Source organism: Atractosteus spatula, chromosome 4 (assembly GCF_055471065.1).
Source record: "Atractosteus spatula isolate fAtrSpa1 chromosome 4, fAtrSpa1.hap1, whole genome shotgun sequence".
NCBI classification, from domain to species: Eukaryota; Metazoa; Chordata; class Actinopteri; order Semionotiformes; family Lepisosteidae; genus Atractosteus; species Atractosteus spatula.
The window spans coordinates 43,787,500-43,814,231 of NC_142709.1; the positions used below are offsets into that span (position 1 = coordinate 43,787,500).

General features: G+C 37.3%; 1 protein-coding gene across 1 annotated transcript; it reads left to right on the forward strand.

Annotated features, from left to right (window-relative positions):
• Positions 1-25,302, forward strand: LOC148836350 (uncharacterized). The gene is made up of 8 exons (XM_088914138.1): positions 1-168; positions 8,224-8,307; positions 8,943-8,979; positions 9,275-9,622; positions 13,255-13,605; positions 14,069-14,173; positions 14,581-14,633; positions 25,144-25,302. The coding sequence occupies exons 1-8, from the start codon at positions 1-3 to the stop codon at positions 25,267-25,269; spliced, it is 1,272 nt and encodes a 423-aa protein (XP_088770264.1). The 3' UTR covers positions 25,270-25,302.
• The last annotated feature ends 1,430 nt before the right edge of the window (positions 25,303-26,732 follow it).

Sequence of the window (26,732 nt, forward strand, 5' to 3'; positions counted from 1 at the left end):
ATGGCCCAGAGGAACGCCTGGAGCGCTATCTCGCAGCAGTCCCAGTGCCTCCCCTCTCCTGCCAAAATGCCTCCGGAGGGTCGAGGCCAACGCCACGTAGTTGTACTGCTGGTCCCCGGGTATATCCAGCAACGCCTGGCAGGCCTTCCCCTCCAGGACAGCGGCGAAGTTGCCGCCATCTCCACCTGAGACCAGCTGTTTGCCCAGGCCGCCATCTGGAACTGGGCCTCAAACATTTACCATGGGATCTCCCCATTATAATGGCTCGGTCTCACCGGCGCAGGCTGGAGCAGGGGTGGCGTGCTGGACCCCGCTGGTCTGGCGTCTCCTTCCTGCCACACGGCCTGAGGCGACTCAGGAAAGGGCCCCGATTCTGCTGAGTAGGTATCCCTGATAAGGGCTGTGGCCACTGGCAGTGCTGAGGGGTCGTCCCGGCCCCTGGCGGCTGCTGCTCACCCCCAAAAGGCGCTTTAGGGGGTCACTCAACTGCTAGGGGAACCGGTGCTTCTCTGAGTCCGACATCATTGGCCGTTCACTGTCCATCCTCCCGCTTCTAACACCAATGTAATGAATTTGGGTTCGTTGACGACAAACACAGAGACTCAAACTTGTGGAGTTAAAAACTGCGCTTTATTTCTTCTCCGTCACCACCCGCCAGCAGCACTCCTGCACCCAGACGAGAGAGAAACACAAGACAAGCCCGCCAAGAGCGCGGGCCAAAGAGAGAAAGAGAAAGAGACAGAGAGAGAGAGAGATAGAGAGAGAGAAAGACCAAGGGGTGCGGAACCAGGGAACTCTTTACATGGAAAACGGGCAATCTCCCCAGACTGTACGCCCGTTTCACTGTCACCTGGATACCTCTTGGGGGATATCCTCTATATCCTCTTGGGGGGAATATCATCTTGGGGGATATTCTAACAACAAGTGATTATAAGACGATCTGTCAAAGTGCAATGAAATACAATATGCTGGACAGTATGCTTCTTAAAGTGTTTTACGGGATAACAACAATAACAACAACAATTTTACAAGTCCTGGGAGGAAGAATATCATCAATATTAATAACAATAATAAACTTTATTTTATATAGCACCTTTAAAGGTGGCTTTTAAAAAAAAATTAATGCATTTGCATTTGCACACAGAGCAGTTTTTACTTGAACATGGAGATGCCACACTGAATAATTCCTGCACACAACCATTACAGCGGAATTTGCATCGTTTGGTGGGCTATGATTCCTTCAAGTGGTGGTGGATTTGGAGACAAAATGTATTTACATTGGGTTGCTGTAAGTGGAGCACTAATAAGCCCAAAGCTCTACTTATTATTTTACAAGAGAATGCACCTGACAAGCTGGACAGTATGCTTCTCAAAGCGCTTTACAGGATAACAACAACAACAACAATTTACAAGTTCTGGGAAGAAAAATATGATCAATATTAATAATAATAATAATAATAAATTTTATTTTATATAAGTGGCTCCTCAAAGAGCTTTACAGGATAACACCAAATGAAACAACAGTGGTTGGGGGTTGAAAATACCAGTGAAACCGGTTTGTTCACAATGTACTGTAGACACAGAGTGTTACACCAATGCATTAGCATGTTAAAGCGATTCCATTGAGGAGCCGGGCGCGATAATTGTTTTGTTCTTTGATTTTCTGATCTGCAAGGCCATTGGGCTGCAGCGAATGTGAATTCTTTCTGGCATTACCAGATTATGAAAAAATAAAAGTATTTTAATCAAGATTCCCTTATAAAATTAACGTGAAACAAAACAAAAACTAAAAATAAGATACAATCTACAGACATTCACAACATAAACATATCTTTAAAAATTTACATATATTGTTAAATTATGACTTTAAATATATAGTTTAAGTTACTGAAACAGCCAGTTAATAAAATCGTTGCAATTTTGTTCTTGTTTGGAGGTGGGGATATTCTGACAACAATTGATTTAAAGACAATCTGTCAAAGTGCAATGAAATACAATATTACGGGGGTACCTTTAAAGCGGAGACGACAAAAATAAAGTTTATTATTAATTTGCTGGACAGAGAGGTGAACGTTATTATGCAGAAGACAAAGATAACGATTTATGTTGCATTGCCAGATTGTGAATCAATAAAAATATTTAATTAAACACGGGTTTGCGATTTAAATCGAAATGGGGGTGACGGAAACTTTTAATCTAAGTAAAAATAAAATAAATAAAACAGGTTTCGATAGTTAATAAGTACTTTTTATGCGCGAAACACGGTTGATTTTTCTTCCTCCAGATTAGTTTAGAAATCTGTGTACGCTGTAAGGTTTTTACTTCCTAATTAAACTTTTAAAATACACGTTTCGAATAGAAGCTGCATATGCTGCTTTCTTCCTGCTATGTAGAACAGATCAGCAAGTTTTTTTTTCTCCAATCAGAGGGGTGTCAGATGGTGTCAGCCAATCACCATTCTGAAGTCTACCATAATCTCTGGTATAGGGACAGCCCAGAATTCTGTCACATTTTCAGTTTAGGAAATTATGAAACGCTCGGTTTAAAGCAAGGGAGATTGTCCGTTATAGTGGATATAAAAACAGGAGTTTGCTGCAGAGTTATTGGAAACCCAATTTTAACACAAATCGCTGGCATTATATCCTAGAAGACACAGACCGGCGCCAGACCAGGAGAATAAAAGAAAATGCAGACGAACTAGGGATTGGACAGTTTCCAAGTGCTTGTACAATCGATGGAAATGTTCAAACAAATGTGCAAAAGAAATAAAAAAATAATTTATTCCTTTATCATATTGGCTAGCTAATGTCCTCTCTTTGCTAGTTACCTGTGGCTGTGTTTCTGCGTTGCGTAGCAACAAGTGGCTATATTCTCAGGCGGAGGAACGTAAACAGCTTAATTTTCGTGTTAAATAATTTTTTTAAAATTAAAATTCATTCTATACAGCAATCGCATATTTGGGGACCATTTCATAAAACTTTGATGCTTAAAATGTTTAGGGAGAAATGGAAGACTGGTTTGTATTTTTTCTTTAAACTTTCAAGACCAGCCATATACTGTACAGTTTACATACAGTAATATGTTTATGTTTCTAAATTAATATCGTTTGTGACCTACAGATGCGTTATGCTCCTCTTCTTTTTATGCTCAGCTACTAAAATTTCCTTTTAGTGGTAAAATTCCATATAAATATTCAATACTAAGCGAATTAAAACGTGCACAGTAAAGACATTAAATGATTAAATCTTTTCACTACCGACCAATGCGCCACGAGTGCCCCTGTCGGTCATTTTGGCCCGCCAATCACTTACCGCGGTAGACTGCGGTGGCTTGTGAGTAGTTGCGTGCGGTACGGGTTTGTACCATGCATTTTGAATGGCTGCATCTGTACATCATAACTAGACCAGAACTACAAATCTAGGAATCTGAATTTTGCTTTCATCCACAACATAATTCCTTACACTTATGTACACTTAGCTCTTTTCTGGACACTCCACTCAAAGCACTTTACAGGTAATGTGGACTCCCCTCCACCACCACCAACGGGCAGCACCCACCTGGATGATGCAACAGTAATCATAGTTCGCACAGTACGTTCACAACACATCAGCTACCAGTGGGGAGGAGAACAGTGTGAAGAAGCCAATTCATAGATGGGGATTATAAGGAGGCCATGACTGGTATATGCCAATGGGAAATTTGGCCAGGATGCCAGGGTAACACCTCTACTCTTTTTAAGAATCCCTGTGATTTTTAATGACCACAGAGAGTTAAGACCACAGTTTTACATCTCATCAGAAGGATAGCGCTTTTTTACAGTAAAGTGTCCCCGCCACTACACTGAGGCATGAAAACCCACACAGACCGCCATATGAGTGCCCCATACTTGCCTCACTAACACCTCCTCCAGCAGCAATCTCAGTTTTTCCCAGGAGGTCTCCCATCCAGGTTCTGGCCAAGCTCACACCTGCTAAGCTTCAGTGAGTTGCTGATTGTGAATTATAGGGTGACATGGCTGCTGTCTTGATAAACATGATATTTAAACTCATATACACTGTGTCTATTGAAACAGTAGAATGCACCAGGCACACACACTGTCTACTGCAAAATTATATATTTATTACAACTTGTCAACGTTTCACCAAAAACAATCCTTCATCAGGGCATTTGTTGAAATGTAAACAAATTTTAATTTATTCATTTTACAATTTTCTGCAATTCTGCAATTTTCTTTTTTTTTACTAGGCAGCTCCTCTATAAACCTTTTCTCCTTTTGCTTATGAGTCTATTTGCATAAACGTAAGGCTTAAGAAGAAAAGAAAATAATATGCAGTAATAAAACAGAAATATAATTCTCACTTATTTTATTTTTTCTTCACTTTTATCTGTTCTGTGGATGCTGCAGTGTTTCTAGTGGCAAGGAGTGTGCATGTTCTGTGGATGTTCATGAAGTCAATAACATCTCAGTTCAGCTCTGCCCCACACTACCTCAGCAACTTCCTCTGTGCAGCCACATTGAGTAATGTTCTTTTCCCACAGTACATACAGGAAACGTTATGTATTGTTGACACATTGGAGACAGAGATGCATATTAGACTTGCAGTACCTCAGTCGCTTGGACTTTGTTCATATTGTACTGTTGAAGCAGATGATCAATTATTTTTAAACGTTAGGGACTAAAATTACCACTTTATAAACACATAAAAAAGTATTGATAGTAAATTATTATTATTAAATTTGTGCATGAAAATAGACACATTTTGTAATGCAATGAACACAGGTTGTTAAAGTTAACATTATCTTAATATGTTATTAATTTTTTACATGTTTTAAAGCAGTGGTTCTCAAACGTTTTGGACCAAGTACCACCCCTGATCAAACCAAAGCATCCAAGTACCACCTACAAGTCATCTTCTCATAGGAACCCCAGAACTTCTCAATGACCAACATGAGTGTGGGTGTGTGCAGACACTCACACACACATATAATACATATTATAATAATAAACTTTATTTGATATAGTGCCTTTAAAGGTGGCTTCTCAAAGCCCTTTACAGAAAAAAAAAACAGGAACAACAACAAATAAAAATAAACAATAAAAAAGCACCATTTCAGTGAGAGGGGTGAGCCTGTTTATTTGAGCAAAGCAGATGTGAATTCATTTTTTAAGCCTTGATACAATTCACAACAGAGTCTAACAGATTTTAAATCGTCAGGCATTTTCTTGACGGCAAAGGTCTCGTGGTGGATGTTGCAATGGGTCCATTCATTTCTGCAGCAACCTCTAATTTGTGAAACTACACAGCTGTGTTGGCTTGTCATCGCTCTAGCACCATCTGTACAAACTCCGACGCAGTTTATCCAGTCGATGCCATTCTCTTCAATAAATTCATTTAGAAACTGAAATATGTGCTCTCCTGTAGTTCCTGTTGGTAGCGGTTTACAGAACAGAAAGTCCTCATGGGACGTACCCTCAAACTCGTATCTAACGTAAATGAGCAAATTTGCCAAATTGACTACAGACTCATCTAATTGCAGTGAAAACCATCTGCTCATCTTAACGCGCTCTACCAGCGTATTTTTGATATCATCCGCCATTTCAATAATTCTATGAGTGACTGTGTCTTGCAGAGGGGGCAGCAGGTCGAGCTGTTCAGCAGCTTTTTCTCCACACATAATACGTGTCAGCTCTTTTGCCAATGGTAAATAAGGTTCTTCAAAAATAGTGTGGGGCTTACCTGCTTTAGCAATCCAAAAGCTTGCATTTTTTCCCATTTCCGTTTCAGGAGTCTGTCTCAGAAGTTAAAATAAGTTTTTATTTCATGCGCATGGGAATGAAACACAGAGACGTTCAGTGTATTTTTCTCAAATTAACCTAGAACAGTTCTTAAATATTTTTCTGTTATCTATCACGCTTTCCTGTGCTCACAAGATTACCAGCGTTCCTAGCACGCATTTCTATGCATTCCTGTGTTTACAACATTGGCATTTTTCCAAAATCATGCACATTCTCCTACCTCTATATTTGCTGGAGATAAGTTTTTTTAAATACTTACGTTCATAGCACGCATTCCTATAGAGTGGTATAGAACTACATTGTAGCTCTGTGTCCATTCAAGTGCTAGCGCCCACTGTATTGTAATACGTAGGCTGCGTATTCGACACGTCTTTAAATAGAAAATATGAAAACCCGTCCCAATTTTTCAGCGCACACAACAGAGTTCCAGGGTCATATGGCGTACCAACTGGTGGCGCTCCGCGTACCACTCCTGCTACGCGTACCACAGTTTGAGAACCACTGTTTTAAAGAAATTATGACTGGGATTTGAGATATTTCCAGACATGAGCTTTCTGCTGGGAATAAAAAAGGCTCAGAGAACTCTGTGGTGTGAAAGATTTTAATCTCTCAGATCGGATTTAGATCTGTTGTTTTTTTTCCCTGAAACAGGAAATCTATTTTTTTCAGGTATGAAACAATCGTTTGGCACATAAAATATCAGAGACATATTGTTGAATACCTTCATAGCCCCTCCCCTGTCTGCCAGTAATAATCTTATACGGACCAATGAGAAAACAGTTAAGCCATTGGTTGTTCTGTCAAGAAAATCTTCAGCATGGCAAAGTGGACTGATTTGAGGTATACTGCTGTAATTAATATATTTTGAAACCAATGACTTTTGGGAATTAGAGGACAAATTTGGTTACCATAAAAAATAATGGTTTATAACCACCAATAACCACCAAGATTATTGTAAGCATTATTTTTTTTAATTTATATAATACTGTACTTTTTAAGTATATATACAGTATAAATTGATGCAAAAAACCACAAATTATATATTTGAAATCTGTAGTTCACTGGACACAAACATTCTTTTATTTACTGTATATTTTTAAACAGTGATTCAGTTTTGGTGATTGTTTCAGAAATATTATTATAAAGCAGGATAACAAAATGCAAGGTGCTCTGTGTTTTTGGCATTTAGGTTGAGATTAAATTGCCATATAGTTAGTAAAAAGCTGTGTAAATTCCCATTGAAGATACATGACTTTTATTTAATGCAACAACAATGAAAGCTATGATTATGTGCTATTTAGCTAATGGAGATCACCTGTTTGTTATCACCTTGATTGAAGACAGGCTAGAGAATAAGAATGAGATAATGTACTTTAACAAATAGTAAAGTCATCCAGAGAAATCAGGGTCACCACACCAGCCCAGGAGTGTCACATAAAGTATGCCTGTTCCATCTCTTAAATGTTTTCAGCTTGCAGTGAATACAGAAAGACTGTTGCTTACACTCTGACTGAGAGTAACTGAGAGATCATATTGTTAACTTCTGTGGTTTGAAGAAGGTCTACTACTCTACTTGTTACCACCTAAGATTGTTTTATTCATTGATAATTCTGATTATCCTTGACAATCCTGATTTGATTTTTTTGCTACACTGATAATTCAGGTGTCAACTTGAATCAGTCAACAATGGTAGTGTGTTGGTATGGAGAGGAATTACAGTGCTACAATTGTTGTGTATCAGCAGATTTTGTTTTGTTCATGTATGGTTGTATCTGCAGGCCATAGTGTGAAGAATATTGGACTTTATCTTCAGGGGCAAAACATCGAGAGCAGCAAACTGTAATGTGTAATGTTCGATCTTTTCTGATTAAGAACAGCAAAAATACTCACTGAATCTAAACAAAATAGCTTATCTCCAATAGGCTATTTAATTAAATAAAATGTTGTTAGTTTTCTATGTGACATGAATAGATTTTGCACAGCAAAATGTTGTTAAATATTTAAATTTTACTTATTTTCTTAACAAAATCATTGGTCCCTTTACTCATCCATTAGCTTCAAAATGTTATGCCCACATTAGAGCTCAACATTAATACTCCAAAGTAGTTTTTTGTTATTTAATAGTTGTCTTGACTAAGTTTGAAACATTACAAATATTCACCGTGCTTTTTCCCCCTAAATACTGAAAAGAATAAAGTCCATAGTTTCTCTATACAACTGATATGCCCATATGTACTGAAAATACCTCCAACTAGTGACGGAGCAATGATTTCCTATGTACTGCTCTAGATTATGAAGAAACACAGTGGGTGTTTGGTCTTTCACTCACACAAAGGAGTGTGATCACCAATCAGAAGAGGTCGGATGTTCCCCCCAGTACTGCTGGTACCAGATATACCAGATATGCCCTCTGTTTTTGTATACAGGAGCTCAGAAAAGCTGTCGTGAGGTCAGGGGAGCTTCTGAGATGTTCAGACTCTGGGTCACTCTTTGTCTTCTCTATAAATTCAGTAAGTTAAAATCTTGTGTGTTTTTTTTTACATTTTTATAAGATTATTGAGCTTTTATGGGAATCAAATAAATGTAATATTGATATTTTCAAGATAGTATAGTGTAACAAAATAATTGTAATTAATATTTTGTGCATCCTTTACTTAAATTACTGTTGTATGTTAATATATATTATAATTTTAAGATCCTATTGCATTGTTTTTTTTCAATACAGCAGAACTCCAGAACACCAAAATGGTTTTGTGAAAAGGTGTTTGAGCTTCTTTTGCTTAAAACATAAAGGAAACAAAAGCAGAAAAATGCAGGAACTACAGACATTCTGGTAGAACATTGATACAGGCTTCTTTATGCAGTTGGGTTTGATGCTTTCCAAGCCAGGAAACGTGTTTAGAAAGTTTAGTAGAAACTTGTTAGTCCAGTAATTGTACAACATTTTAACATGCAATTATTGAATAACTTGTTTTTACTTTCAAGATTTCTTAATTATTGGATTTAAGAAACGTTTAGAAATTTAAGGCATGGTGGCACAGTGGATAGCATTGCAGCACTAGGGTGCTGGGTTCTGTTTTGGACCTGGAATGCTATCTAGGTGGTATTTGTATGCTCTCCCTGTGTTTGCATGGGTTTCTTCCAGGTGCTCCAGTTTCCACCCACAGTCCAAAGGCATACAGGTAGGGTAATTGGCTTCTGGGAAAAATCATCTCTAGTGTGAGTGTGTGCATGTATCTGTGTATGCCCTGTGATGGACTAGTGTCTCGTCCAGGGTGTACCCCACCTTGCACCTGTCGCTTGCCAGGACAGGCTCCTCCGCAACCCTGAAGAATATTGGAAGAAGTGGTTATAAAATAGATGAATGGATAGAATGTTGATAAAATAAAACAGAGGTTGACCATTTTTAAAATAAAAATATGAACAAGAAAATAGTTGCTTTATGAATGCAAATTTTAATATATTTGTGTGTTTCAGGTGTGGTGGCTGAAGATTATGTGTTCCAGCCTCGTCTTTCAGTGTCGACGAGGCACGGGGACTCTGTTACTCTGGAGTGCTACACTAACGCTGAGACACTCAAAACCTGGATTTGGGTGAAGCACAAGATTGGACAGGCACCTAGGACCATAATTACCACATTCTATGGAAATGTTCATTTTCATGAAGAGTTTAAAAACACTTCACTTGTGACAGTAAAAAAGGATGACCGAAGCTTTAATGTTACATTTTTGCAGACAGAATTATCAGATAGTGCAACATATTTTTGTGGTCTAGAGCTGTACAATTCATTCTACTTTGGAAATGGAACCATTCTAATGGTTAAAGGTAAATCATATCATACTATTTACTACTACTTGATGGTGTGTGAATTACAAAATCATTTTAATCATCTAATTTAATTACCTTGGAAAATATATTTAATTGCAACTACTATAGTTATGTTGTTAGCAAAGTATTTCTCAGTCAATACATCATTATTACATCAATCTCTTTCTCTCTTAATAAATCCATTTCAGTAAACTAGTGTTTAGTTCTGCTCTAAACATGGAATGTATGACCAAATTAATCTATGTCAGTGGTTCTCAAACTTTTTCGATGACAGAACCCTTTTCTGTTGAAGCTGATTTCGTGGATCTCAGGCAACTTTTTTTTTACTTTTCAGGATTAGCTATGGTAGTGTTCTGTAAAAAGCATTCTAGGACTGCTATTCAGAGGCAATTTAGTGAATTAATAAGGAAAAAAAAAACTAATGATTGCTTTTGCGATAGTTTGTTTTTGTGGAAACATACGACGAAAATCCGGTTTCACACAAATAGGTGGTCACAAACAGGAGAGAAACAGAAAGAGCTTTCTCTGATAATACTGGACATTTGTTTCTGGTGCTGCACCAAATCTTGTGATATGAAATCTCGAGGTTTCCCTGGAACTATGAATGGATTTTTAGCCTAGGAGTAATTCTGCAGTTTTTCATCACGCTTGTTTGGGAAGTACTGTATGACAGACTCACGTAAGTCTTTTAAATGTTGGATGATTTCTTCAGTGAGTTCATTAAGCACTTTGCCGTCTTCATGAAGCTTTTCTGAGCAAGCAATCAAACAACAATTTAAGCAGAAATTACACTAGATTCTAGCATGAAGAGGAAAATTTATTAACTAAACGCGATTTATGGACATTTGTCTTATGTAAGTAAATAAATGCAGTGCGATATAGTGATAGTTCAAACACGTTCAATGCATATGTTTATTATCTGTGGAAAGGAAAGAGTTCTGTTTACATTATGGAGGCTGTTTAACAGGGCCACATATTAATAGCAGAATAAGATTGTTTCTTATAATGTTAGTACTTTTTAATTTGTATAACTTTTGCATCCCCCTCCCCTAAAAAAATATTTTCTTCTGACGCCCATGGTAAGCAAGAGAGCTGCAAAAGAACTTTCCCTTTTTTCACATTTTTTCTTTTTCTTTTTTCTCTTGTGGTTGCAGTCATTTCTTAGCAAATTTTCTACCTAGTAACAGTTTATTTTCTATCTCTCATTGCAAGAGTTTTTTTAGATTTGCTGGATGGTGAAACGGCAAAATTTTTTATCTTCAAACAAGATAGAAGAGCAGATGAGAATTTAATCTGACAGCTTTGAGGTAATGTCTGGCTCTAGCAGCGAAAGTACAGAAATTTATTCAGAGAGTGAATTTGAAGATGATGTTTCTGAAGATATGCCTATTTTTTCTGACTCTTGAAGCCATTTAAAGCCTTCATAACTTACATATTTTTTATTAATATTTTTATTGATAGCAAATTTTTATTTTTCTTGTAGCCTGTGTGAGAACTCACGTTCTGCAGAACACAGTTTGAAAACCACTGATCTAAGTAATCTAAATAATTCACATTGTACTGTAACTCTATACACAGATGATCAGCTATCAAATGTCATTCTTCAAAACCTTTTTAAGGATGTGAGAATTTATGTAGTTACTACAATATTGCATTGCAGTACAAATGCATCACAGATTTCTAAATAATTATTTGTGTTATTATGACAATGTTTCTTATTGAAACGAAATTAATCGTTGCAACACAATTAATTGAGTGACCTCTGTCTGTGTGCACAAATAGTGAAACTCATGATTTCAAAATAAATTCATTCATCTATCTCTGTAGGGTCCTTAAGTCAGGTAATGAATTTCAAGCAAAGTTTCAACCATCAAGTTTTTCAAAGACCTTTAATATCTCTTTTATCATAGTGAAGTTAATCATTAAGAAGTAGAAAGCACTCAAACACTGCCTAGATCAGGCTGTCCTTCCAAACTGAGGAGCTGGACAAGGAGGAAACTGGTTGCCAAATTGAGGCCAACAGAGACTTTGAAAGAGTAATTTAGAATAATAAAATTCAGTGGCGAAGAAAGGGAGAAAATGTCTAAAGGTCAACAATATCCCAGTCTCTCTACAAAGGGAGCTTGCATGGAACTGGAATAAACACTACTATTGAGTTAATACTGCAGACATATGTTAAGGTTTTGTGGTCAGACAAAACAAAATTGGAACTTTTTGGTCTAAATGTAAAGAGGAATAGCTGATGCAATTCCAGCATTTAATATCACTTATTCAGCACTATCCCTAATGCCAGGTTTGGTGGTAGTAGCATTATACACTAGTTCATAATATAATTCTGCTTCACCAGGGACTGGGAAGCTTGTCAAGGTTGATAGGAGGATAGATGGAGCAAAGGAAACAAAAAATGTTAGAGGAAAACATGCTTTAAACCTAAAACTCCACTTTTTGCAGGACATGAACGAAAGCACAAGGGCAAAATTACACTGGAATGGCTTATGAGAACTGTTCCTGAGTAGCTTAGTTAAGTCCTGACTTCAATTCCTATTGATTATTTGAAAGACTTGCAAACTGCTGTCCATAACAAATCTCCAAATAACCTGAGAGAGCTTCATGAAGTTCTAATGTAATATACCATATTTAGATATATAGAGTACTGATTGCTGTTGGTGTGACAGTCACGGTTCCGCGTGGGGTCGTGCCCCCCGTCGCCCGTTCCGGCCCCCACACCTGGGGCGCGAACCCGGGTCTCTGGCATAACACAACAGGGCACCAACCACGTGAGCTAAAGGAGACCTCCCTCAGCCCAGGCAGCTGAGGACCCTGTTACGCGCAGTGAGGGTGCTGACGTCACCACACTAGCTCCGCTACATTGGCATGATCAGACTTTTTGTTTTTCACTGTGGTAAAAGTTGCACTGCTTCAGCAGCATTTTGGCATGACCACATATACCAAGAAAGGAGCTCTACTTGAAGAAGCAGAGGTCTGATCAGTGAAAACAAAGTCTGTAACATTCCCTTGCCGATTATATTTTATTAGCACAGTAAGAAAAGAGAACCATTAAAAACAACATCCAAGAGGTCTTGCCAGCTGATCCAGAGGTCACAATTGAGTTAGAAGGTCCAACAAGACAGGAAAGTACTTGAATTAGTGCAATCCAATGTCAATACAATATCAAAACTGAACCATGACTAGTGTTTTCCACTGATACATAAATATTAATGAAACCAAACAGTCAAAGTCATCAATAGAATACAATCTCAAACTGATGTCTGCCAATGTTACTCACTGGAGTAACTTTAGCAATATAATAAGAGTGGCAAGACATTTTGGACATATCTTAATTTCTTATGAAATACCTCATGAAGTAGACTTCAATGTAGCATTATTTATGAATAACACTGAATATTGTCAGATTTGAATTGTGCATATACACTACTGCATACTGTATGTATAGTAAGATTAAATAGATGGTTTTGCATCTTTTCTCATGTGTGTACTTCCTTTTTTATTCAGATGTATATATGCTGTATCTTCAGTTTTTTGTATTTAAAAATGTACACATTACATGTAAATTTGGGAGTATTTGGAGTGGAATATTTTATTATACAGAACTTATTTTCTTTTTCCAGGAACAGAAGCAATCAGCATCAGTGTTGTACAGCAGCCTGTGGTTGGCTCAGTCCAGACAGGAGATGATGTGACACTAAAGTGTATAATCCATACTGAGATTTATACAGAGAAACATAGTGTTTATTGGTTCAGACATGGCTCAGGAGAATCCCTTCCAGGAATAATTTACATTGATGGAAACAGGAGTGATCAATGTGAGAGGAGCTCTGAGGCTGGACTTCCAACACAGAGCTGTGTCTATAACCTTCCCAAGAAGAACATCAGCCCCTCTGATGTTGGAACTTACTACTGTGCTGTGGTCACATGTGGGCAGATCTTATATGGAAATGGGTCATTGTTGGACATTGCAGGTATTTGTTTTTTTATTTTTATGTGAAATAAAACATGCATGCAGTAATAACAGATTATGAATTGTTATTGCGGGTGGTGCGGGGCCTCTGTGGCTATGGATCTGCACCTGTGGCCTGAAGGTTGGTAGTTCATATCCAGCAGCTGGCAAAGGAATCCTAATCCGTTGGGCCCCTGAGTAAGGCCTGTAACCCCAACTGCTCTGAAGGTGCTGTATAAATGGCTGACCCTGGACTCTGACCCCAAGCTTCTCTCCCTATCTGTGTGTCTCATGGAGAGCAAGTTGGGGTATACAAAAAGACAAATTCCTAATACAAGAAATTGTATATGGCAAATAAAGTGAACTTATCTTACTATATTGTGCACTGTTTATAGCTATACTACACATCTACTACTCTGAGATTTAACACATTGAAAATAAAGTATCTTTATGGCTTGAAAAATTGCATGTTTTCTACATTGCAGTTGTAAGCAGATTTGATCCCACTGTCCTGGCCTTGGGAGCAACAAACGCTGTATGTGTGATTGTGATAATTGTTCTCATCTGTACCAGAAACAAACACTGTGCAGGTAAGCTGTCTGCTAATCACACTGCAAACAGATGTTTAATGTAACCTATTCATATTCTTGATGAAATTGCTGATCCATAATAGGAATACCAGAGAATGGGTAAGACAGCTAAGACTGTCTCCATAAACTATACAGTTTTACTCTTATTAAGTTAAATGATTAAATAATTAAATCAATTTGAATACTAATGACTGTGTGAGATTTTTCACCTATAATAATGTACAGTACAGGTTATTTTGTATTTACTATGGCTACTTAACAAAGCTGGTTCACATACAGTATAAGCTGATGATGATTGTAAAACAACTGCAACAGCTCTTCTAAATGTTGTGTCTTCTGTAATATTTTCATTATGAGTGAATTGTATGCTTAAAAATAAAGAATTGTTTTGTTTATTTTGAATGCAGTGAATCTGCAAATCTGCCATGGTTGTGTTCATACTGACCCCACAAGGAATCAGGTAAATTAACACTTGTATTCAGGATGTCAATTAAATGGCACTCATTACTATGAAAAAAAACGTAAAATTATTTTATACTGTTATTTTATTTGATCAATGCTATCTACAAGCAGCTTGCATTTCTACTGAATTACACAACAGGACATTTTACTGGAGCAATATGTACTAGTTTCCTCAAGGTACAAAAGTGAGATTTAAACCCATAACTCCCTGGCGTTAAACCTCATGGTTCTAGAGCCCAAAACACTATATTTTTCTACTACTGTATATAGTAGATATATACTGTATGTGTGTGTGTGTGTTATTTTCAACATATCCACCCAATATACAATTGTTTAGCAATGCGCTTTATACAGATGCAGCCATTCAAAGTGCGCGTTACAGACAAGTACCGCAGGTGGTGTCGCTCAGTGTGACGTAAGATGACGCGTGGCACCGCAGTACGTGATTGGTTGACCAACAGGGGCACTCGTGGTCCGTTGGTCTGTCGTAGAAAGACTTACAGTAAACGTCTTTGCTGTGCCCGTTGTAGATATTGAATTTTACCACTGAAGGGAAATCTTAGTAGCTGAGCATAAAAAGAATAGGAGCATACTGTAACGCGTGTGAAGGCCATAAACGATATTAATTTTGGAACATAAACATACAGTATATAGCTGGTCTTGGTACTTTAAAGAAAAAAATACACACCAGTATTCCATTTCTCCCTAACGATTTTAAGCATTGAAGTATTTAACTAGCATGTGAAATAGCGTGTGAAAAAGTGGTAGTTTTAAGCTTTTCTGCTAATATAATATGGAATCGCGTATCTAAAGAATTTAATAACGGTATTCGTGTGCTGCGACAGGGCTGTGTAGGGCTGTTTCGCCTGCCTGTTCATGCGAGCTGTCTTGTAGCCGACTGGTCTAGGTGCGTGACTACCAGCTAGCACGTTGTGTGTTCGAATCCAGCTGGTGCTAGACTTTTCTTTTAACAAACATTTCTTCGAAAAAATAGAATAGCGATATTATGGACAATCAATTGACTTTTATATTTCAAAATATCGCAACATGATCGATATTTGCGATATTTTGAACATATCTTCCCTTCTGACAGCGGTTCCTGCTTCTATTGTGTGTGTGTGTGCAACAGAGTAAATTTTTATAGAGAAATGGAGGCTGGACAGTATGCGTTACAATATAAACATTTATATTGATTTAAATCGTGTTCCGATTTAAATCGCAAACGCGTGTTTAATTATATGTGTTTTTTAATCATAATCAGGCTAATGCAACATAAATTGATACAGTATCTTTGTCTTCTAAGTATCTTAATAAACTTTCAGCATAGCTTTCTACCCGTCAAGATTTATATTTCTTGGGATTTTGGGATCAAATGTGGAAGGATTAGATTATAATCGTTTTTATTTGTCAAATACGTGATTGTATTTCTGAATGTTATGTGACACCTACAGTAGTTCACTGCTTTAAATACATCGAATTAAGAAAGTTATGTGTAGCACTTTAGAACATTTTTCTGAACCAGGGAAAATCTGATCATGTTTCTCTATAACAATAATAAAAAATTTTATTTTACATATCGCCTTTAAAAGTGGCATCTCAAAGCAATACAGTAGATCGAAAAACAGTTAAAAGGGACCAAATTAAATACCAGACAATCGCAAACGCGTTTTCAATAAAATTATTTTATTCATTCAGCAGTTTGTGAGAGGGACATCCAGCAGGGAGAGACACACACACCGGTTTTCATTGACAAAATTGTTTTTTTTCAATTCCTCTTGTCTAACAGGAATGTTTTGTTTGTGGACAGACTGTTAGACAAGAGGAAAAGACCGCCTCCTCCTACGAAGCATTAATCGTGTATCTAAGGAAAATTGCAGTATACCTTTGTTCATGCACATCATTATACAGTACAGTATCTCAATTTGTATTTCGATAAAAAAAAATCGTTTGCCCAGCCACTACTGTTGTTATTGTTTTTATCCTGTAAAGCGTTTCCTTTTTCTGCGTTTTCCATTTCCTTTTTCTGATCACTCGCTTTCTGGATACACATCTCACCTGTCCTGTTCTTTGTTTTCCTGGTTTGCTGATTATGCCTGCTGCAGTCCACTCCTACCCTCACACCTAAAGAATACTATTTTAAATTTCTTGGCGCAGTTCATTAACCCTTGTATGTGCTGTCCGCGCCGAAAATGCAATTAAAAAAAAGTCAAAAAACGCGCTCAAAATACAATTTATAGCTTAATAAGATACACTCCACAGGCAAAATTAAAGACAAAATTAAAGACGATTAAAATCTGTAATCTTTCCACTTGTACTGTGAGTCATCGGACAGTTTCTGCTTTGTGTAAGGATGGTGAGAAAGCTGTGCTCAATGTATTTAAGGGACTTAAAAGTTAAAGGAGATGCTTCATATTGCTTGACTAATTTTAAAAACCAAGTTATAAATGCAGACGCTCCCTCGGTGCCGCGCCGGGTGTAAATATCAAAGTATACATTCCCAACAAGAATTGTACCCATCTGTCATGCAAATAAAACACCTTGAATTGAATTGAATTGAGGGAGAGAGGGGGGTAGTGGGACAGAGATACTGTAGACAGACTCAAGGCAAATAAAATACTTATGGGTACGCAGGCATTCACGACAGCAACATACGAAACGTTTGCACGTACTGTATAGTTAAGTTATTACTTGGGTTTCAAAATGCAACGAAATACAATATTGTTGTTGCTGCTGTTCTGGTTGTTTTTATCCCGTAAAGCGTTTTGAGAAGCCACCTTTAAAGGCGATATATACTGTAAAACCGCTGATTCTTATGGAATGTGTTCCGCAGGAGATTCAAATTTTTATTTATTTATTTTTTAATCGCGTATCTTAGGAAATCTCAGTATAACTTTGTTCATGAACAGTGGCATGTTACATTATCATTCGTTTTTTAACAAGGCTCGCCAGCTAATGTGAATCGAAACCTGTCTTGCTAGCTTTTAAAGTCGTGCATGTGTAAACTGTACTAGAGGGCATGCAAGTTACTCTGCCCCTTTCAGCTGCAGGGAGTCCCTCTGCTGCAACACACAGCAGACAGAACGGGAGACTATTGCCTTTCATATCTGACACCAGTGAAGTAAAAGGGGTGTCTAAAGGGGTGATTTCAGACCACATTTTAGTTACTTTATTTTGTTTACTTTTAACATTTCTATAATTTACAGTAGATGTCACAATAGAAGCCCGAAGCCTATTATACTCAGTCTAGCCTTGGATCCTCTGAGTCCCATGACTCAGTCTTGTCTGCTTTCCTAGAATAAAACCAGTTAAGTCTTGTGTACTATGCAATTTATATTTTCCGATTCCATGCATTCCCTTAATGTTTAGAGTTTACTATATTCTCCAGACTCAAACACATAAGTACTAATAGCTCTGTCCCTTTAGGAGACTCTTTGCAGTACTGTGTCCCACTACCCCCATGAATTCTTTAGGTTGGGTCTAATATTTTCCAGTAATATACAGAATGGGATACAAAATGCTGTCAGGCAGGTAACAGAAAAGAGAAAAATATAAATATTTCCATTTTACAGACGTTCACACATTTATAACATTTTGGCTCAATAAAAAGCTAACCCAATAATTAAATGTGATAAAGTATAGTTTGGATGTTTATACATTCATGTTAATCGTATTCTTGATTTATTTCATGTTTCATTTGCTAACTTAGAGCATATTGTGCAATGAAGAATAAAATAGCTACATGACAAGTGACTTCCTTCTCTCAGTGGAAATTAAAAGGTAGCCTGATAAATTATAATAAGACAGTAAGAAAGGTTCCAATCAGGAGGAGACAATTCTTTCCATTTTTTTGTTTGATTGCTGGTAGCAAACTGATCTGAGGATCTACTCCAGCTCTTTCTCTTTTTATCATACAGTAAATCTTATTTTCTTGCTTTTTGAAACACAATATAACAAAAAATAACCTCACAAACTCAAAGAAAAAATCCTTGCTCCCCCCCCTTCCCTTGGCAGTACTTCCTCCCATGCTTTTAACTAAGGGCATCTAAAATACTGTCAAACAGCTACAATGGTATCTCTGTACAAGGCTTTGACTGTGTCAATCACAGCACCTACCATTCCCTTGCCAGCAACAACATGGATTCTAACACTCAGACATTAAAAAAAGTCAGGCCAAGAGAGAAAATACCGAGCTTTACAACATGCGGTACCAGTAACATTTTACCCACAGTAGACTCACCAACCAGATGTGTTTCAGTTTCTGTGATAAGCCTAGATTAATCATATCCTCTCCTCTAGTAGGAGCACCAAGTGTAAACATGTAACGCCCCTATTAAAAATAATGGCAAAACAGAAGTTCACTCTTTCTAGAACATACCTTCCTATGGACACTCCTAAAATGTATAAAATAGTGTCCACAGCATCTCATAATAGAGGCAAATGGGGAACTTCAAACTCATTTCATACAATGCCATCCATGAGGGGTTAAATACACCCTGAGAGAAATTAATTTCTGGATAATTCAACAGCTGTGATTTCTGGAATATGTATTATCCCAAATATTTTCAAAAGAAATTGCATCATTTCAATGAATATGTGCCATTCAAGTACCTGCTCCAGACAGTAACCACTGCTAAGGGTTTATATGAAGCTTGCATTAAAAGACTTTAAAAAAATGTCATGTTCCCATAAAAAAGTCATGCCTTGGAGTATAGACCCCCAAAGGAATGCCATAGACTCAAACTGCAAAATAAACACATACAGAAAGAAAGTATTTGTATTGTGATTGCAAATCCTGGTATGAGTGATTGGTATGACTTTCCTCATTACAAATCTCTTATTAGAATTTAAATTTCTCTGTAACTCCAGGTCAGAACAGAGAAAATGTAACTGCCTTAAGGAGTTTACGATTATGAAAAATAGAAGGATAAGCATGATACGTATGTCTTCTGTCATTTTCTAAGTCATGTTACTGAGCATCAAATCTTATTGAGAATATGAATCCATTTAAGCTTTATACCATTAAAGTAAAGGTTTATTCCATGCTGAAAATGTTTGTACCAGACTTTTTTGAGCCCTGTTTAATTGTGTCTGAAGTCTGATGTTGTAAATTTTATTGTTAAAAAGATCCATGAAAAATGTCACTACTGAAGTTAGCTGGTACTGTTGGTATTGTAAGTGGCAAGTAGAGCTCATATTTTAGATTTTGTGTAGTTGCTAGCTTTGAACTGTGTGTTGGATGCACATGAATTGAAGGAATGGGCAAACATAGCTGATGCGGATCCACAGAGCCAGCATATTAAGATGTTTATAATTAGAGGCAATTTGTTTAAATAACTAGGTATGGATACTGATGTGCAAGAGAGGTGGAAAGGCTGTTTCCTTAAGCCAGCCCTATAAAATGTTTTATTCTCAGTGAGATGCTGCCATTTCATAGTGGGTTTCTAACACTGTGTATAGTTCCATCCACACAGTGCCTTTACTTCCATCCATTTCTAATCTCTTTATCCAGTACAGAGGATTTGGAGCCTATCCCAGTAAGCGACGGACACAAGGCAGAATACACCCTGGACATAGCGCCAGTCCATCACAGGACAGACAGACACAAACACACACACACCAGGGCCAGTTTAAATCTAACCTCAGAACCTTTCTTTTCAGAAGACTTAGTGTCTGTATCTGCTTCATTTTCTAATTTTGGTAGCACCTCTAACTGCTTGTCTTTCTTATATGCATTTACTTTGTAATCTGTGGTCCTTTTATCTGTTTTTACATCTACTGTATTGCTTTGAGATGCCACCTTTAATGGTGATATATCAAATAAAGTTTTTTATTATTGTTATAGGGAAACATAATCAGATTTAAAAAGATCTAAAGTATACTAGTTTGTCACTCTTCTCATTCCCTTTGCTAAATGACTTTTCATACTAATCTGATCAATCTAACTGCCAGTTTTCTGTGCTTTCTCTATCCTGCTAGATTTGCAATTATTCTGAAAATTTTCATCTTGAAATAACTCATTTCTAAATACCTTTTTCACTGTTAACATCTTGCAGCAACTCTGCGACAAAATATACACTCTGACAGTTCATCCTGCTACCAACATTAAATAAAACAAATCTTAAGATTTCTATATTTATGTCTTTATTTAGTGGTTTCATTAGTGACAAAGGCTAAACTTTCTTGGAAAAATGTCTTTTATGTGTTGCGGAAAAAACTGACTCGCTTTAACAAAATATGTTTACAAATCCTTTCACCTGGCATTTTCGTAGTTAGAAATTATGGAACGCTCTATTAAAAGCAAGGGAGTTTTTATGTCCGTTGCAGTTCTTTTGCAACATTAATATAATTATACCGTTATTAATTTCTTGAGATACGCGATTCCATATTATATTCCCTTTTAATCAAATTCTAAAAGTATCCTTGTTGACTCCGGTATCGCGTTAGTTAAAGACTTCGATGCTTAAAATGTTTAGGGAGAAATGGAATACTGGTGTGTATGTTTTCTTTAAAGTACCGAGACCAGCCATATACTGTATGTTTAAGTTCCAAAATTAATATCGTTTATGGACTTCACACGCGTTGCAGTATGCTCCTATTCTTTTTATGCTCAGGCACTAAGATCTCCCTTCTGCTTTGTGTAAGGATGGTATCAAAAGCAATCTTAAGTGGTGAGAAAGCTGTGCTCAATGTATTTAAGGGACTTAAACGTAAAAGGAGATGCTTCATATTGCTTGACTAATTTTAAAAACTAAGTTATAAATGCAGACGCTCCCTCGGTGCGCTGCTCTGGTGCGCCGGCTCTTACACAGTGCCTGTCTGCCGTAAGCATTACAATATACATACCCAACACTGCTTGTACCCATCTGTCATGCAAATAAAACACCTTGAATTGAATTGAATTGAGGGGAGAGGGGTGGAATACTAAAGACAATACTGGCTCAATACCAATACGGGCTTTGACGTGCTAATGCGTTGGTTTAACAGTCCGGGTGTGGCAGGCTTCCAATGTCAACTCGACTCGATTGGAAGACAATGAACGTATTTTAGCCCTAAATGAATTAATAGCAAACATGGTTTACATAAAATACATTTTTCCAAGAAAGTTTATAATAATACGATCTATAGTTGAAATCTGAGCCTACTTTAAAAATAAAGGAAAAGCATTTTCAGAGAGCAATCACGCTGTGTTTATGTAGAAAAAGCGATTAGGTTTATGAGCAATCTAATTACCTATTCGCTTAAAACGCTATATAAAATAAAGTTTATTTAGAGATGAATGATCAGTGTCGCAGTTTAAATAATGGGAGTCAGGAAACTAACACACAGCGCCACCGGATTAAATTTGCCTGTGGAGTGTATCTTATTAAGCTATAAATTGTATTTTGAGCGCGTTTTTTGACTTTTTTTTAATTGCATTTTCGGCGCGGACAGCACATACAAGGGTTAATGAACTGCGCCAAGAAATTTAAAATAGTATTCTTTAGGTGTGAGGGTAGGAGTGGACCGCAGCAGGCATAATCAGCAAACCAGGAAAACAAAGAACAGGACAGGTGAGATGTGTATCCAGAAAGCGAGTGATCAGAAAAAGGAAATGGAAAACGCTTTACAGGATAAAAACAATAACAACAGTAGTGGCTGGGCAAACGATTTTTTTTTATCGAAATACAAATTGAGATACTGTACTGTATAATGATGTGCATGAACAAAGGTATACTGCAATTTTCCTTAGATACGCGATTAATGCTTCGTAGGAGGAGGCGGTCTTTTCCGCTTGTCTAACAGTCTGTCCACAAACAAAACATTCCTGTTAGACAAGAGGAATTGAAAAAAAACAATTTTGTCAATGAAAACCGGTGTGTGTGTCTCTCCCTGCTGGATGTCCCTCTCACAAACTGCTGAATGAATAAAATAATTTTATTGAAAACGCATTTGCGATTGTCTGGTATTTAATTTGGTCCCTTTTAACTGTTTTTCGATCTACTGTATTGCTTTGAGATGCCACTTTTAAAGGCGATATGTAAAATAAAGTTTTTTATTATTGTTATAGAGAAACATGATCAGATTTTCCCTGGTTCAGAAAAATGTTCTAAAGTGCTACACATAACTTTCTTAATTCGATGTATTTAAAGCAGTGAACTACTGTAGGTGTCACATAACATTCAGAAATACAATCACGTATTTGACAAATAAAAACGATTATAATCTAATCCTTCCACATTTGATCCCAAAATCCCAAGAAATATAAATCTTGACGGGTAGAAAGCTATGCTGAAAGTTTATTAAGATACTTAGAAGACAAAGATACTGTATCAATTTATGTTGCATTAGCCTGATTATGATTAAAAAACACATATAATTAAACACGCGTTTGCGATTTAAATCGGAACACGATTTAAATCAATATAAATGTTTATATTGTAACGCATACTGTCCAGCCTCCATTTCTCTATAAAAATTTACTCTGTTGCACACACACACACAATAGAAGCAGGAACCGCTGTCAGAAGGGAAGATATGTTCAAAATATCGCAAATATCGATCATGTTGCGATATTTTGAAATATAAAAGTCAATTGATTGTCCATAATATCGCTATTCTATTTTTTCGAAGAAATGTTTGTTAAAAGAAAAGTCTAGCACCAGCTGGATTCGAACACACAATGTGCCAGCTGGTAGTCACGCACCTAGACCAGTCGGCTATAAGACAGCTCGCATGAACAGCCCTACACAGCCCTGTCGCAGCACACGAATACCGTTATTAAATTCTTTAGATACGCGATTCCATATTATATTAGCAGAAAAGCTTAAAACTACCACTTTTTCACATGCTATTTCACATGCTAGTTAAATACTTCGATGCTTAAAATCGTTAGGGAGAAATGGAATACTGGTGTGTATTTTTCCTTTAAAGTGCCGATTCCTGGAATCTGACTGGCTGACACCCCTCTGAAGTGGTTCCATAAAATCTGGTATACGGAAAAGAAAGCGTTGATAAATACAAGTGTCTTTTAATACACTCTTTGCTGTGCTCTTGAGGATCCTTGTGATATTTTAAGCTCTAGTTGAATGATAGGTGTCGCATTTTAAATCATTTTCGTAGTTAGAAATTATGAAATGCCCTGTTAAAAGCAAGGAAGTTTTTATGCCCTTTGAAGTAAAACAAAATGCCTGACAAAGTATGGCTTGGACAGATTCCAAGTGCTTGTACAAATGTGCTAAAGAAATTATACTTTGAGAATACAGCTTGTCCAAAGTCATCCATTATTAATACTATTAGTAATATCTTCAGTAAAGGCTTTGATGCATAAATATTTCTGATAAAGGTAGGTTGTGTACTTTTGTCCAACTGAGCAATCTTGCTTTCATAAAATATACCAACATTTTAATGACTGATGATTAACATGCTGTAATACACAGTTCAAAATTAAAGGCTCAAATGCTGTACATGAGAGGTTAAGCTCCCCCTGGCGGTTTTACAAGGCGACGCCGGATAGTTAACCACGTGACACCACGTTAACTGCGTCATACTGCGTGATACTGCGACACGCCCACCGGGGTATGCCGCGAAATACCTCACTCATTTTGAATGGCTGCATCTGTAGCTACATCTTCTGTATCACACACAGACAATGAGGAACTATGGACTTGCTCATATTTCACAGACCTTCATATAGCATGCTGTAAGCTCCACACTGTTCTACGGGTGGCTGCAAGTGCATTAATGGCATTAAGTAATGGATCAGCACTAAACATACTTTCAGATTCTAGATGAATAGGCCCATTTTGTCAACTCATTAATGCTTAAACATTTGTGAACTACTGCATGGGGAATCCAGATCATGCTAATGCAATGGCTCACAAACAGTCAGCATGTCGTTCATAGAGTTAAAGTACTGCTCTTATTTCCTGCAAGTGCCAATACTGGCTAAGACACTTGAGGAAGAGTGCTACCTCCACTTATCTAACCCCTTACTTTTGGTGAGGGTTGTGGTGGTAACTGGCTGAATTGAGGTTCTACCAAATCCTTTTAAGTAGTTGTATGCTTTCCTCCACAATATGCAGTATTTGAGGCATCAACTGCTTATTCACATTTCAATTTAAAGTGTCCAAAGGCTTAAACACAGAAGTGACACTTGCTGACTACACTGCAAACGTAGTGTGTGATGTTTTTTCCGAAAAGTAACACGTCACTGAAGTAAGAAGACAAAGACCCTACTAGCTCAAAGCCACCTAATCCCCACAGCATTTGATTTATTGCACACTGTTGCTTTGAGAAGCATATTTGCAGTAGGCTCCTTGTATTTACTAATGGTAAATGGTATGCCCATGCTGAAGACCTCAAGCCATCCATCTTTCTTCCACAGTTCATACTTAATTTTTATTATAGTGATGTGTACTAATCTGGAGATGATGGATTTTTTTTCTACTCTACTTCAATAAAATGTATTTTACTTATGTTGAAATTATTGGATCTACACATCCATTATATAATTATGTTGTTTTTTTCAGGACACAGATATGTTGAATTATGCTCCCTTGAATTTTACTAACAACAAAACCTCATCTGGGTGGAAGAGCAGAGAGATGGACACACAGGTTATGTATGCTGATGTGAGAAGTCAACAGTGTGACTGAATACCACAGCCACATCATCACAGTGCGTGAGACACAAAGACAACAGCTGATCCTTTGTGTTGAAGACTTTTCAACACAAAAGTATTGTTTTTTTAAGAATCAATGCCATTCATTGATACATTTTATTATCTACTGTTTATATTGTGTTTGTTTGCCGTACTTGTATTCAATTCGATTCTGTCTTTTCCTTCTGTGTTTGTACTGGCATGATGTTTTTCTTCAAAATCAATAAAGTAAAATAAACAGTAGCAAAGCCTGACTCATACATATCTATCCCATACTACCTCAGCAACTTCTATGCAGCAATATTGTACAATGTTCTATATATATATATTCAAAATGTGATTATAAGTTGTTTTATTGAAATAATAACCTTGAAACAAGGCTTTTAATACCAAAAGAAAGCTTACAGGGTATACAGTTAGAAATCACATAGAATTTGGGGGTTATGAATAATTATTTCACTTATTAACTCAACCGCTCATAACCACGCCATTTGTAACAGTATTGTTTAACAGAAATTCCAGAGGAGGTCAAATTCCAATTTTGCACTTCTGCTCTACTATCTATAAATACTCTTGTTTGTCTACAACTCTCCACCTATCTTTTCTAACACTCTACATTTTAATCTCATTAGAAGAAGATAAGCTCTTCACGAGCAGTCAGCTCTTATGCCTCAGAATTCTTCATGGAAAACAATTGGATCTGCCCCTCAAATTCTGTTGTGCTCTTTCTTTCAGTTCTTATACTGCCGATTCTCTCTGAAACTTTGAACATCTGCAGCCATGTAGTCCCCCTTTCTCTCTTCTCCTAATCCTACTCTTCTTCTAATCTCTCTACCCCTCCTTTTCTCACTATTTCTGCCCCAGCCAGCATTATTTTTTTTCTCTCCCCTTTCCATCCTTCCATTTTCTGACTGCTTCATCAGGTCAAGGTTGGGCGGAGAACCAGAGCCTATCCCAACAAGGTGGTATACACCCTATAGAGAATTCCAGTCCATCGCAGCACACACACAAATTCACACCAGGGCTAATTTGCTCAGAAGCCAATAAATTTATCAGCATGTCCTTGGATTGTGGGAAGTAACTGGGAGAACACAGGGAAAACATACAAAAATCCACCAGATAGAACCCCAGGAAATGAACCCAGTGGTGTGACCCATCAATCCCTTGCCCATTCGTCCTTTTTGCTGTCCCCATAGGACTCATTACTCTGCTTGCGATCAGAAGTCACTGGAGTCTGTCATTGCCTTTGGACAGGAGCTGTATGCTTGAAGGTCTCGTCAGCACTACCTTGCAATATACTGATATTTATAAGTCTAAACCATATTTCAGAAGACACAGAGACTAATGTTTTCGGCGCCGGCAAAGATGGCGACAATTCCTGGTCAGCTCGTACTTAGTTTTTACGTTTCTGTGTTTATATATGTGTTTTTCGGCTTTTTCGGATTTGGATCAGCCGTT